The 15,813-nt window shown below is 44.2% G+C and overlaps 1 protein-coding gene across 1 annotated transcript in view; it reads right to left on the reverse strand.

Moving 5' to 3' along the window:
* Positions 1-7,893: 7,893 nt before the first annotated feature.
* The window catches only part of PPP2R5A (protein phosphatase 2 regulatory subunit B'alpha), a 62,366-nt gene continuing 54,446 nt past the window's right edge, over positions 7,894-15,813 (reverse strand). Inside the window, exons 8-13 of the mRNA XM_077282306.1 lie at positions 14,942-14,995; positions 13,618-13,668; positions 13,188-13,307; positions 12,062-12,189; positions 11,354-11,455; positions 7,894-9,019 (exon numbers count right to left, since the gene is read on the reverse strand). Coding sequence (XP_077138421.1) covers positions 8,893-9,019; positions 11,354-11,455; positions 12,062-12,189; positions 13,188-13,307; positions 13,618-13,668; positions 14,942-14,995 — 582 coding nt within the window. The 3' untranslated portion in view covers positions 7,894-8,892. The remainder of the gene's footprint in view (positions 9,020-11,353; positions 11,456-12,061; positions 12,190-13,187; positions 13,308-13,617; positions 13,669-14,941; positions 14,996-15,813) is intronic.

Consider the following 15,813-nt stretch of genomic DNA (forward strand, 5'->3'; position numbering starts at 1 on the left):
GCCTTGCATGATCTTCTGGGAAATTAAATATGCAAATTGTTTCTTCAGAGAGGAAGATGACTAGAACTCTATATAGCGCCACCTGTTGGAAGCAGTAAGCCTACAAGTCAATATCGACCCTTTAACGAGCCTTGCAATATACCTTAGGATAAAAGAGACATCGGAATCCCAATTTGCAGACACGGTGTTTCAGGGTATCGCCCCCTCATCAGCGCAAGGTATGAGATCTGATCGGGCTAGATGAGACAAGTCCTCTTTTTAGAGACACCTTACATAGAAAATTAGAATAACCCTTGAAGTGAAAAATTAGTGCACAGATAAGAGAACATGAATTTCCCTGGGGGAAAAAATCACTAAAAAATATAACTTTTCACATTGTGGGTCTAAAGGGAATTATACCCAATTACTCAGATTTTCACCCCACAATTTCTGAATATTTTGGGACTATATTTTTGAGTGCTGGAGAATCTACTAATCTTGTACAAGTATTTTGTTGTAATTGTACATAAAGGTCAAAATTTCCAGTGCTGCCCTCTGCTGGTTAAAAGTGGTGTTACACAAACATATAGAAGCCAAATCTACAAATTCTCTTTTTCTCCACCCAAAAAGAAAATATAAGCATATTCAGTATTGCTACGTCCGTAAAAGTCCAATCTAACAATATAAAATATTGAATCCATGAGATAAATTGAAATGTCAGAATTGCTGTACTAAGAAATGCAGTAAGCAATCGAAAAAAAACGGCTTTATTGATATCAGAAATCTGTATAAAATACTCATGATTGTCAGGAGAAAGGAAATATTTTCTGTTTGCTGAAAGTGTCGTGCGAGGTCACGTCAGGTGCGGCCCACGTGATATTGACCATGTCAGACTCTGCCCTCAGGATACAATAGAGGCATTGTTACTGTACCCGCTGTTTAATGGTACAATGATCCTCATCATATTCAGACTCTGAGGAACAGCCACGGGGTAAAGCAACTTTATACAAAAAAGAAAAAATTATATATATATATATACTTTTTGTTATACTACCCAGACTATACAGTCCTCAACATAGAAGGAAAAGTTATGGAATCATGGGAATTACAGGAGGGATAGACAGGTTACTGATCTGTAAATTATAACATTTTCAAAACATCTGGATTTATTCAGTCTGGAGTTATCAATGGCCGTCTGAGGAAGGTTCTGCCATTGATTGCACTTGGGCACAGAAATCATCAAGATCCACTGCTGGCAGCTCCTGTGTAATCACCGACCAATGATGTCCCAGATGTGCTCGATGGGAGACAAGTCTGGAGACCCTGCAGCCATGGCGGAATGTACAGACCACACAGGCTGCTCACAGTAGCACAAGAACCATGCAGTCTGGCAGTGTTGAAAAACAGATCCTGGGCTGCTCTTGAGAAAAGGCCGCACCACTGCCTCCCAGATGGATCCATTGTGATATTAGACGTCACATACTGAGCCTGAAGCGTCAGTGTCTACACAAACCTTTAGACATTGTGGTACGAGCCAGATGTTCAGCTAAAGGTGTAGCCTTGACCTTACTCCACCAGTCTCAAAAAACTATCGTGGTGCAGCGGAAGACCTCAATCAAGGCTGGGGTGGTCTACCCTCCAGAGATCAGTCTTGCTTTTGCCTTGGATGCAGTGACAGCAGGCGATGGGTCTGTAGACCACGTGGGCAACACCATGAAGATGCCTTCAAGATGGAACATCCCTCGGCTCCTACTCCCGGGATTATGATGTGACATAATGTATGGAGGCTGGACCCTCTAGTCTTCATTCCAGATGCACCAAAAGCTCAGTATTATATGAATTTGCTGGTGAAACCAGCAGTGCGGCCATTTCTCCAAAAGATCCCATGTTTTCCACCATGACAATACTAGACCACATGTTGCTCGTGCTACTGTGAGCAGCCTGAGTGGCCTCAATATGCGACCATGGCTGCAGCGTCTCCGGACTTGTCTCCCATCAACCACATCTGAGACGTCATTGGTCGGTGATTACACAGGAGCTGCCAGCAGAGGATCTTGATGATTTCTCCTTGGAGGACCATTAATAATCTCATTGATAGAAGCCGGTGATTTCCACAACTACTTCTTGGTGTTACAATTTCAATGTAGGAGTGTAACATAAGGTATAAGAAAAAGCTGCAGTGCTTTATTCTACAATGGAATAATACAGCCTCAGATGCTGTAGAACCTCTTTTGGGAATGATGTTCAATAACAGAGAGCAGTTTTAATCCGGGCTTTATGTTAGGAAGGTCCAGTGTAACTTACAGTAGCAAAACTATGAATGAGTTTAGAAAATTGCACACAAACCCAATGAAGCAAAGTCTTTGCAATTTGACCAGCGCGGTGGATTTGGAACCCAAAACATCCATTTGTGCTGCAAACCCACAAATTTCACCCTTTTAAGACCGGGTTCAGATGGGACGTATGTCAAGGTCCGTATACAGACCGTAAAAACCCAGACTGACCACAGGTCTCCCAACCTGGACAACTTACAGCCCCGTGTGTTCAGGGGCGACGTAGAACCCAGAAGTCGCAAAATTTCAAAACGGTTTTACTGCAGAATTCCGGTAATTAATGTTTGATGAATCGGGGCCAGTGTTTGTTTTTATGATTACAGACGTTTCTATGATTAAAAACCTGTATTACAGGGTGTAGAGAGGTCTGCAGAGTTATAGACTGCCGATTCATGAGGAATTTTGGCATTTAAAGCGTTTTATTCAACTAAGGCCTCGTTCAGACAACTGGATATTACACGGACAGTAGTGACGAGCGAGCATGTTTGGTTAAGGTGTTATCTGAGAAAGCTCGTGCCCTAGACGAGTATTTTCAGCGAGCTAAAAAAAAATGCTTGAGTCCCCGCGGCTTCATGTCTGTTTGATAGCTGCAACACTTATGATTACCTGTTTGTTAGACAATCCCTGCATGTGTTGCAGCTGTCGAACATCCACGAGACATGAAGCCATGGGGACTCGAGCATTTTTTTTTCAAGTACGCCGAAGATACTCGTTTAGGACGCGAACTTTCTCAGCTAGGACCTTATCCCAGCAGGTTCACTCATCACAAACGGACAGCACAGAGACCAATGGAAGGGAAAAGGATAACTTCAGATGAGAACTTTTTTTTTCTTTTTTAAAGGACCAGTTCCAGATAAAAATAAAATTACAGTAATTCCTTCCAGATGCGAGGAAAAAAAAAATCTGCTTTAAAAAGATCTTTTATTATTATTTATTTATGGTATTTATATAGCACCATTAATTCCATGGTGCTGTACATGCTATATTGTGTACAAACTGCTTGGACATTTTCTGCATTTTTTTAATGGTATCGAAAATGTATATATGGGTGTGAAAAGCTGACAAACCACACAGATGGAAAAATTGGTATTTTTTTTCTGGATGAAATACAATTTTCTCACCCTCGTCTGATTCCCAATGAAGTGATCCCGGGACGTGTACTGCAGATTTGAGGTGGAGAGCGATCAGCCCCGTTTTCTCCTCCATTTTCCCGTCATCATGCTCCAGGGCTGCCAATCTGATTGGGAAACCTCTAAAGGTTTGTGCAAACTTTTTTTTTTGTTTTCTACTTATAAACAACCCGTGGTTCCCATGTTCAGTCTTTTGAGAGTCTTTTCACCGCTTCTAGTTACCAAAGATGGATTATATACGCTGATGTGAGGGGGCCTGAAATGTGCACCAATTTCAGTGCCCTCCTGCCCGGCAGCTCCTCTTTAGCGTTGGTCCTATCACCACTGCTTGTACGTAAAGGGGGCTGGCTGAATCAATAGTTATGTCTGCCCCCTCCTGTCTGTACCAGCAGTGCCAAAGATCTGGGCTGGTTTAGCTACTGTAGTAAGCCAATCAAATGACTAGTCCACTCCCACTACAGACAAGGCAGAGGGGAGAGGCTCCTGCTGCAGCTGCTCTTACACAGTCAGGAAGAGATGGGGGAGAAGTGAATCTGGCTGATCTCCTGGGACTATTGAGAAGATTAATACATTTTTCTGTTTTAATTGTAGTATGTAATAAAAAAAAAAAAGAATCAGATGAAAGCAGGAAATTAAAGGAAGTTCTGTCTTTTGTGTGGGGGAGAATTTTATGGGAATTGGTTGCACTTAACCAGCCATGTTCCATCCTTGGGAAAATAATCAGATGTAGATCACCAAGGCACGGACACTCGCATTTTCAGTAAAGGTGGTTGAGTGAGTCGATCAACATCTGGACTCATTGCCCCCTGGTGTATAGCCTCCGGCCCCCCACCATGCCATCTGCCTTTACTAACATGTGACAGACCCACCGGTGGTGCAGAGCTCAGTGACACCAGCGCGGTCCTGTAGTAGGAGCCACTGGGGAAACAAGTCCGTCCATGACATTTCTTCCTCCATTAACTGTGAGTGATATCACTGAGAAATGGAAGCAACCACAGCAAGCGGGGTCACCACTTACCGAGGAGCAGAGGACAGAAGAGTCACCAATGTTCTGCTGCCACCATAACTTCATAACATCAGCACAAACACTGCGCCCCCACCAGGAGCTTCATGGCCGAGCAGCTGCATGCAGCCTTATGTCACCAAGCACAACGCCAAGGGTCGGATGAAGTGGTGTAAAGCCGTCACTACTGGAAAATTGTAGCTTCGTGAGAACGGTTTCGGGAAAGCCTTTTTCCGTTCCTCATGACTGTGTCCAGGGCAAAAGGTCAATACAGACAAGGTTGGAGAAATTTGGTAGCCGTACAGAGCCCGGTCCTCAACCCCATCCAACACCTTTGGGATGAACTAGATCAGAGATTGTGGGACCAACATCAGGGTTTGACCTCACAAATGCTCTTTTCGACGAAGGGGCAAAAAATATATATATATATATATTTTTATTACATTACTATATACACAGCACTTTCACAATTTTGTAGAAGATTGTTGTCCCTGAAAAGACTCCATAGTAATGTGTACGGATGTAGAATGGGGGGCGAGAAAAGCTCCTGTCGGTGTAATGTGGAGGGGGCACATAGAGAATATGATGGAGAACACACCGCACTATTTACAAACATAGAGAGTTTATTAAATGATGTTCCCCCCGGGTGACGGCCTTTAAAATTTACAAAACAGAATTCCACATAACCGCGAGTGATTGGAATGGAACTTCTAGAGAAATACAGGAGAAGGTCGTTCAATGCATTCAGTTTTATACTTGAGAAATACTGCGTTTCTGTTACATAATACAAGGCATCGTCATTATCTAAAGCCTACAAGATGGAGGACAGACAGTAATCACTGATTCACATTCCAACACCTCATCACGAGACCCCGCACGTTGCCTCAACGCGTTTCGGTCCAAAAGTTAAGAAACGGCAAACAATCCGGTTCTGCTGCCATCACAGGGAATCCGGCTGGGTACGATCGGAGACGCTTTCTCTAATATAAATTCTGGTTTGTTTTGTTGTTTTTTTTTTTATTTATCAGGAAAACGTTACATGAAGATTTAAAAAATAGAAATATATAATATACTGTATTCGTCATTGAATATATCATTCTAGTATGAAAATAGTCATCCAGAGACAAAAACCTGGGGAAATGGATGGAATCCTTCATTTCTGGATCTTAAGAGCTCTTTAAAATAAGATAAATACAATTTTATTTATTAAAAAGAAAAAAAAAATTGAATTAAAAAAAAAAAAAACTAATCCAAAAACTACAAATACCCCTGTATTAGTCCGATGAAACGTCCTCTTAGGCATAATTTTTTTATATTCTTTTTATTTTCTTACATTAAAAGTAGCCGTAACCTGAAAATAAATCTCCCTGAATTAAGGTTTTAGTTATTGCAGGTCCCTGGTTGGGAGAAATCTGTATTTTTGTAGAGGTGTATACAGCAGTCATGGCTGGGGTTCAGTATACGGCCATGGGGGGTAAGCCTGGCCTTAGTTCATCTATGGGGGGGATCAGATACTCTAGAGAATCCGGGATGGAAGGGAGTGGACAGAGTTGGACTTTTTGCGAAAACTTTGGTCTGGGGATATGTCAGGCGCTCACCCGTTTAGCCGCAACTGAGTAAACATCCGTTCACATGGACACATAAGCACTCTATGCCTCACCATCGGTAGCCATGAACACTCGATCATCTGCATGATTGATCTTCACATTCTAGTGAATGAGCGAGCGATCACAAAATAATATGCTGTTGATCAAGCGAGCGATGACATTAGTATACGGATGAGCGAGCGATCACACATTAGTATGCAGAAGATCGAGCGAGCGATCACACATTAGTATGCGGATGATCAAGTGATCACACATTAGTATGCGGATGAGCGAGCGATCACACATTAGTATGCGGATGATCAAGTGATCACACATTAGCATGCAGAAGATCGAGCGAGTGATCACACATTAGTATGCGGATGAGCGAGCGATCACACATTAGTATGCGGATGAGCGAGCGAGCGATCACACATTAGTATGCGGATGATCAAGTGATCACACATTAGTATGCGGATGAGCGAGCGATCACACATTAGTATGCGGATGATCAAGTGATCACACATTAGTATGCAGAAGATCGAGCGAGTGATCACACATTAGTATGCGGATGATCGAGCGAGCAATCACACGTGATGCGGATGATCAAGTGAGTGATCATAATTATGCAGATGATCGAGTAAGTGATCATACATTATACAAATGATCACGTGAGCAATTACATATTAGTATGCGAATGATCGAGCAATCACATACGGATGAATGAGTGATCACATATTGTACGGATGATCAAGTGAGTGATCATAATTATGCAGAAGATCGAGCGAGCGATCACACATTACTAGGCGGATGATCGAGCGAGCGATCACACATTACTAGGCGGATGATCGAGTGATCACACATTAGTATGCAGAAGATCGCGCAAGCGATCACACATTATTAAGCGGATGATCGATTGAGTGATCACACATTGCTATACAGATGATCAAGTGAGCGATCATACATTATACGAATGATCGAGTGTGATCACACATTATTAAACGTCTGATCGATCGAGTGATCACGCATTATACAGATGATCAAGTGAGCAATCAAACATTATACGAATGATCAAGTGAGTGATCACACATTATTATGTGGATGATTGAGCGTGGATCACACATTATTATTATACGGATGATCAAGTGAGTGATCAGTTTCATCATTATCGGCAGCATGTGCTATTGACAACCACAATCTCTCCAAGCACAAGCTGTGATCTACTGACAAGTATTCGCTCGTGTGATCGTCTGACTTTTCTTTCTCTCCCACAGGACAATGACTGTGCAGATTACTGCATGGTGTACATGGGCCCTTAGCCAATAGTCATAGCGATAGGGAAGGGTTTCCTCGCTTTTCCCCTTGCGTAGACCGTGCATGGTTTGGCCTGACTAGTCCCTGTAAATGATCACTGATCCCTACACATGCCGGACACAGCATTGCTCCCGTCTGGCACACAGGTAGTAGCGTTTAATGGACCCCGAGCTTCGGAAAGAACAGAACAGAGCACAGAAATAAGAGTCATGGTAACATGGACCGCGCTCAGCAGGGCGGCGTTCACATTGTAATCCAGATGACGGAATGTAGCTCTCCCTCTCTCTCTACATTGTAGAATAGTGGTAGATCTCAGCAGGGCGGACATGCTTTAAAAAAAAAATAAAAAAATGGCTGCCGTCTTCCATAAACAGCTCCACACCTGTCCATAGGTTGCAGGTGAGATTGCAATAAAATTTCATTCACTTCAATGGAGTTAAACTGCAAAACCAGACACAGGCGGAGGCGCCTTTTTATGAAGAAAGTGGCCATGTTGTTCAAGTCCAGGACAACTACTTTAGAAGTTTAAAAAAAAAAAAAAAAAAAAAAAAAAAAAAAGGTAGTCCTTAGTAGGTCCTCAGATGATAGGACATTTTAGGCCCCAGGCTTGGGAGCTTTTCTTGTGATTCATGAGATCTGAAGCTTTGCACGGCTGATGTCCGGCTCACACAGACATTCTCATTATGGGAACACTGGGAAGACGTGGTCAGCGCCACAACAGACATCCACGTCACTAATACTTTCCTGCCACTCACTCAACATTGTCTAATACTCATTGGAATGATTTGCATAGGTGACAACTACAACGTAGATGCATGGCAACGCTCCTCCATGTCCATCTCTTAACCCTGGGAGGAGACGGCAAGGAAGCGACCATTTAAAAAAAAAATAATAATTTGCTTTTGATGGGTCGCTTAGTGAAGAAAGTAACTGCAGTAGTGCCAAGAGCTATAGTGACAATGACGTGCACCAGGCATGGGGGTAAATGGCATCTATGATGGGTTCTGCAAACCATAAATGAAGTCACGGCACCAATTCCCAGCTGCATTATTCATGAATACCGGTTCTGTCCATACATTAGCGACGGGTGCGCTTTAAGAACCTCCAAACAGAGATAGACACATGTAAAAATGCCAAGAAGAAAAAAAAAATGTACATAGCAGACTAATACAACCTATGTGCAACACAATCAAAAAATATATATATATATAATATTAAAGAATTCAAGTCATAATTCTCACCACCCCCAGAATTACCGCACTCAGATGTAAAGGTTATAAAAAGAAAAAAAAAATAATATTCTCCTCCCCCGTAATCATTGCTATAATCCTGTACCAGAGCTGGTAAGGCGCCCGCTGTCCGAGAGCTCAGCAACAAGTTGCCCCGCAATGTATCGCTGGCCCCCCGAGCAATTCTCAGGATTGGGAGAAAAAAAAAAAATATTGGCTTTTATTTTACAATTTAGAGGGGAAAACAAACAAAGAAAAAAAAACAGAAAAAAAAAAATATACAAAAGTATGCCTATGGGGCAGAGGTGGACATCATGTGGTCTATTTGGCACTTTTATTATTCTGTACATTGAAAGCACTGTTCTGCTGCTCTGCCAGGGCCTTCTTCAGCTGCAGGTCATCCAGCCGTCTCCACAACTCCTCCCGCTCCAGCTCCTTCTTCTTCTCCCTGCACAACGAGGAATACATTTTATAATTATTTTCATTGCAACTTATCTATTCCTAGGACACAGAGCCCCCCCGTATTCATCGCCAGGACACAGAGCCCCCCGTATCCATCGCCAGGACACAGAGCCCCCCGTATCCATCGCCAGGACACAGAGCCCCCTGTATCCATCGCCAGGACACAGAGCCCCCCGTATCCATCGCCAGGACACAGAGCCCCCCGTATCCATCGTCAGGACAAAGAGCCCCCCGTATCCATCGCCAGGACACAGAGCCCCCTGTATCCATCGCCAGGACACAGAGCCCCCTGTATCCATCGCCAGGACACAGAGCCCCCCCGTATCCATCGCCAGGACACACAGCCCCCCCGTATCCATCGCTAGAACACAGAGCCCCCGTTATCTATCGCCAAGACACAGAGCCCCCCATATTCATCGCCAGGACACAGAGCCCCCCGTATCCATCACCAGGACACAGAGCTCCCCGCCCTGTATCCATCGCCAGGACACCGAGCCCCCGCATCCATCGCCAGGACACAGAGCCCCCGCATCCATCACCAGGACACAGAGCCCCCCCCCGTATCCATCGCCAGGACAGAGAGCCCCCCTTATCCATCGCCAGGACACAGAGCCCCCGCATCCATCACCAGGACACAGAGCCCCCGCATCCATCACCAGTACACAGAGGCCCCGCGCATCCATCGCCAGGACACAGAGCCCCCCCCGTATCCATCGCCAGGACAGAGAGCCCCCCTTATCCATCACCAGGACACAGAGACCCCCGCATCCATCACCAGGACACAGAGACCCCCGCATCCATCACCAGTACACAGAGCCCCCGCATCCATCACCAGGACACAGAGACCCCTGTATCCATCACCAGGACACAGAGCCCCCGCATCCATCGCCAGGACATGTACAAACACATGGACAAAACTGTTGGCACCTTTTGGTTCCTTTAGCTTCATATTTTGTTGCACGACCTTTTTTTAGATAATCGATGTAAACAAACGATTCCTGTAACTCTCAGTGAAACATCCGCACCGTCCACAGGTATTTTGGCCGACTCCTTGTGAGCAAACTGCTCCTTGTGCCTCAGGAATGAAGACGCCTTCACCAGACGGCAGGTCTCCGCTCCTTCCACAGATGCTCAGTAGGATTTAGATCTAGAGCTCTCAGCCATTCTTGGACGTTGCTGTGTTTTGGGTCCTCATCCTATTGGAGGATCTGAGACCTGCGACTCAGTCCGAGATTTCCGACACTTGGCAGCACATTTGGCTCCAGAATGCCTCGATAGTCCTGAGATTTCATTGCACCCTGCACAGATACAAGACCCCATGTGCAAAATGCAGGAAAGCAGCCCCCAAACATCCCGAGCCTCCTCCATGTTCACAATAGGTACAAGGTTCTTTCCTTTGTAGGATTCATTTTTGCGTCTGGGAACATAGAGCTGATGTGATGCCAAAAAGCTCCAGTGTCGTCTCCTCCTTCCAAAGGACGTTCTCCCAGCTTTGTGGCTTGTCAATATGCATTTTGGCAAATTCCAGTCTGGCTTTTTGTGATTTGCTTTCAACAACGGTTTCCTCCTCGATTGTCATGCATGATGTCCACTTTGGCCAAGACAGCGATAGACGGTGCGATCGGACACTGATGGACCTTGCTCTTGGAGGTCACCGCTGATCTCTCTGGAAGTTGTTCTGGACTCTTTGGTTATCAACTGTATTATCCGTCTCTTCATTTTGTCATCAGTCTTACCGAGTCCTGGGAAGTCGGTTACAGTCCCATATACGTGCAACTATAGTAACAGGAACGTCAGGCTGTTCGGAGATTTTCTTATGGCCTTTACCTTTAACATGTCTGTCTATAATTTTCTTTATAATCTCCAGAGAACACTCTCGCCTTGGCTTTCTTCAGTCCGTGTTCAGTGTAATACACACCATGATCCCAAACAGCACAGTGACTACTTTTCACCTTTCAAATACGCGATTTACAGGACACACCTTAGTTTAACATGTTCTTACGGTACAAATTATTTTCAGTCTTCTCTAGGGAAACCATTTTTGTTTAGGCCATTGTCATTATTTTGTTTTAATTTTTTTTGTAGCATAACAATTCACAAGCAAAGTCGGATTTTTATTAGTTGATATTCAGTAACTCAGTATTCGTGGGTTTTACTTACTTTACCAAAAGGTACCAACAATGTTATCCACATGTGAGTAAATAGTTGTACTATTGTGTTCAGGTACGCAATGTAAAGTGGATTATTAGCGGGTAACTAAAAATAATAAATTGGGCATGTCACAAAGAGAAGCTGCGGAACATTAACGTATAAGTTGTACCTTTGACGTTCTGCTTTATAGGAGCCTGTGAGCTCATCGAAGAGTTTCCCATTCATTTCCATTAATGTTTTCAGCACGTTGTATACCAGGGCGACAATTGTCCTGCAGGGGATAGGAAATAAGAGGCAGAGCCGTCAGCTTCTCCCCCCATCAGACGGCGATAAAGAAGATCACATTTCACAGTCTGGCTTGGTGGTTACTATTCTGGATGTTGGATATTTAGTGAATTGATGTAAAAAGTCCCCTATAGAGAATAGGCATGAAGGTGTGATAGATCTGGGCCAAAACTCAGCACCAAACTGGAAAACGGGGACAAGCAGACTCCATGACTCCCATAGTAGTGTATGGAGACGTGTGCACCCACCTCTGCGGTAGTTCTCCACTTGGATGTGGTTATGAGGGACAGGTGGGACCCTCATCCATCAGACATTTGTGGATATGATCGAATACCCCTAATATCAGAGACTATGTGTCACTTACCCTGACTTATAAGCAGTACTAAACCTCAGAGCTGAACTCGCAATTCTGCCGGTAGCTATAGGAAACAGTCATTAATTTGTCCCCACACCTCCCCTTATCCACAGTGATGGGCATTAGATCACGTTCTTCTTCTTCTGCAGATCATGTCTCAGTCTTTGCTTTTTTTACACTGACCCATCCGGCTACCCTTACAAGATGGGGCGCTACGCGACATTTCTCTATACTCACGGGTTCCAGTGTTCTTTGGAGATTTTGTACAAGCTACCAAACATGATGGGCAGAACCTTCTCAATGTTCTCCTCGATCAGGCTGAGGATATACTCGTTGTTCCAGAAGTAGAGGGCCCGCTCCGCCACCTGCGCGAGAAGCCGGGTGTAACGGTCAGCACGTAACACCAAGACAGTCCGCATCCTGAGCTCTACCACCGAAACTACAACCCTGTTATGGACCTGGTGGTTAGGAGAACCTGGACTGACCTGATAGGTAAACCAGAAATATAGGACAAGCTCTGGGGACATGGAAACTTTACTGACCGCAACCCTGATCCTATCACACACACTATAGGCAGCCGTGGAGCGTACCTAACTCTCCCTAGACGCCTCTTCACAGCCTGAGAGCTAGCTACCCCTAGAGAGAAACAAAAGCCTCACTTGCCTCAGAGAAATTTCCCCAAAGTAAAGTCAGCCCCCCACAAATAATGACGGTGAGTTAAGAGGAAAATACAAACATAGGAATGAAAACAGGTTTTTAGCAAAGGAGGCCCACTAGTACTAAATAGTAAGAAGATAGCAAGGGAACTGTGCGGTCAGTATAAAATACTACAAAAATATCCACGCAGAGAATACAAAAGACCCTCACACCGACTCACGATGTGAGGGGAGCAACTCTGCTCCCCAGAGCTTCCAGCTAGCAAGGAAATAGCATATAAGCAAGCTGGACTGAACTCATCATATACTGAGAAACATTTTCCAAAAGCAATAAGCAAAAATGAACTAGCATGAACTTAGCTTCTCCAGGAGGAGACAGGTCACCAGGGAAGTCCCAGAGAGATCTGAACCAATACTGAATACAACGACAGCTGGCAACAAGTAAAGATCTAGGTGGAGTTAAATAGGCAGCCAGCATAGCAGAAAACGAGGCAGCTGGGAGCCCAGCTAAAGACCAGCAGTATCACTCAAAGCCACCAGAGGGAGCCCACGAACAGAACTCAACAAAGCACCATTCACGACCACAGCAGGGAGCCCGAGAACGGAATTCACAACACAACCCCAATCAATGATCGCTATCCGTCACCTGATCCATGGGATGTGACTGCGCAACACAACAGTAAATATGGGGACGCCGAATTGCCCACCTGAAAATGAGAACTGGACACGCATCTCGATATTTGCTTAAATAAAGGTTCTTGAATTTTTTTAAACTGCGTCGGCTCGATGACGTCCAGGATTTCCTCTATTTCACCCAAGTACATCACCTGTAATAAAGCACAAAGCACAGCTGCTAAATAAAGGAGGCATCTTCCTCACCTAAAATGGTACCAAATGTTACACAAAAAAAATAAAAATACAACAGTATCCAAATGTCAAAATGATTTTACAGTATTGACGGCTCACACTTCGGGTAGGTCCTACAGATGACATGACATTCCCTTTAAGAAGGCCCAATGAAGGCCAGCAGCCTGCTCTTCTCAGGTCTCCCGTTTAAGGGAGTATCTTGCTAGATATGTAAGACATTGGTTTGTTTTTTTTATCTTTGTCAATTAAGAACAGAAAACTGATGCTTACCTCTTTCTGGCTACAGGTTTTGGGCCAAAACTTCAACAATCCCCTAATAACCTGCAAGTAAAACAAGCAGAAATAGAAATGGTCGTCACAAGCCCATCATGACCTGTGCTCCTGGGCCGTCCTGCCTTGTGCATAATAGCCGTGCGTTACCTGATCCAAGATGGCGATCGCCCCCCCATTGCATCCCATTATTTTATCAGCCTTTACAGCAGCTGCCTGGCACTGGTCGCTGAAGGTAAGGCTTGTGTGTCTACCAGTATCGCCACGATTTTATCAACGATGTAACCATTAAATGGTCCTGCATTTCTCTCGGGGGTCAGGCATGTGAGCCACATCTACCAGACACTGAATGTCTAATTTGGGAATTCTATGTTTTAAAGATCCATTACTTAACACCTTACTGTTCAGAACTGTCTGATTAATCTCTGAATACACCATTACTGCGGACGGATTTCACATACGCTGTTCATCCATGTCAGGGATGTTATGATGATATACTACAGCAGAATTTTTTATTATTCTTTTTTACTTTTTACCCTTAAAAGTAGCAAAAATGATTTATAAGTATAATAGAAATATTTTTTTCTACTGTGTAAAATTCTCTATTTTGAGGAATTTGGTGCAAAAGAAAGAAGAAGAAAAAAAGTCTAGGCATTCCATAAGAAAATAAAAAAAGACACAAAAACCTGCAAATGATGAATCGCGCTCTTTAGAAGTGTCTGCCAAAATGACAAAAGACACCGTCCGCCATTATTACTATTAGTGCATCTCATACAACAGACAGATTACTTCCAGATTTCGCTGCTCGCTACTTGCAGCCATTGGGTGCAACTTATTGTCCCAAAGACTTAATTAAAAATAAAAATTTTTTACATCCATTGAGACCAATGTTAAAATAGTGCACTGCTCGGTGCCCAGGGTATTTATCGGTCATTGGTGCAATCAAGGACCGTAGAGTTTACAAGCTCTTTGCTATGGAGCTTGTAAGCGCAGCTCTGGATCAGAGGCCCTTTGCTCCTTAGACACTGCACAAGTTGACTTTGCTCGCAGCATTGGAGAGCGCGCAGTTTGGGCAAGCGGCGTTACCATGCTGCTCGTACCAACAGTCAATGATCAGTAGCACACAGCTCCCCCTCCAAGCAGGAAGCCCAGAGGCAGGGGAGCCGTGTGCTCCTGAAGATGGAAAAGAATAAGCCTTTACAGCAGCCATGATGGTCATCCACAAGCCTTCTAATAAAGCAGAAATAATGACAAAGCTGGAGGGTCTGACAATGGCCAAAAAGGAGGACCCCGGCACAAAGGAGGGGTATAAAGCAATACTTACAGGCTCGGTCAGGGTGGTATCCTTTTCCAAAAACTGGACAACACAATAAGCCAGCTGTAGAGACATTAATAAAAGGTAATATTATAAGCAATGTTTCATTTAAAGGGGCGATCCTCCCATAAACATGTCTATCAATTGTGGAATAATAATAATTATAATTGGTTCTGCTGGAATCAGACGGTTTCATTGACTTTCCCTAACACACTTGGAGGCCAAGAGTCACTCACAATGTTTGTACATCAGATGGAAAGCCCTGTGGAGGCGCTGGAGAGAAGCAGTTTGAACATTTTCTGCAATATTTTTCCCCTGGCGGTTTTTTTTCCCCTGGCGGTGGTTTTCTAACAAAAATATATTTTATTTTTCAAAAAGGTTGGACACTTTAAGAGGATTGTTCCAACCCCATTCATCTCTGTTTCAGAAGTGATGTGACTTCTATATATACCTGCCAGGACATGAGAAGACGTGACTTCACTGGCCAGCGCTCGCCTCCAAGTGTGGAAGTGGACGAACCCAAAAGCTTTGCTTGGCAAAAAAGATCCCACTTGAATAACCTGATTCTAAGAAGCCGGCTCCTCGGGGGCGGGTCTTATCAGATGATGGCAGTGCAGGAAGGGATGATTGGCTGCAGTGATGCTATAGGGCCGGGATCAGCAACTTCCAACACTCCGGATGTTGTAAAACTACATTTCCCAGCAGTCATTGATGCTGGAGGTTGTAGCTTAACAGTTGGAGTGATAAAAGTTGCAAACCCCTGCTATAGGGCAAATTAAACGATAAGGCGTTACTGATCGATGGGGGTCTGATTACTGGGACCTCTTGAATGAAGAGGAGGTGCGAGTGCCCATTCACTCTCTATGGGACTGACAAAGAAA

This window comes from Ranitomeya variabilis, chromosome 2 (assembly GCF_051348905.1).
Source record: "Ranitomeya variabilis isolate aRanVar5 chromosome 2, aRanVar5.hap1, whole genome shotgun sequence".
Taxonomy (NCBI): Eukaryota; Metazoa; Chordata; class Amphibia; order Anura; family Dendrobatidae; genus Ranitomeya; species Ranitomeya variabilis.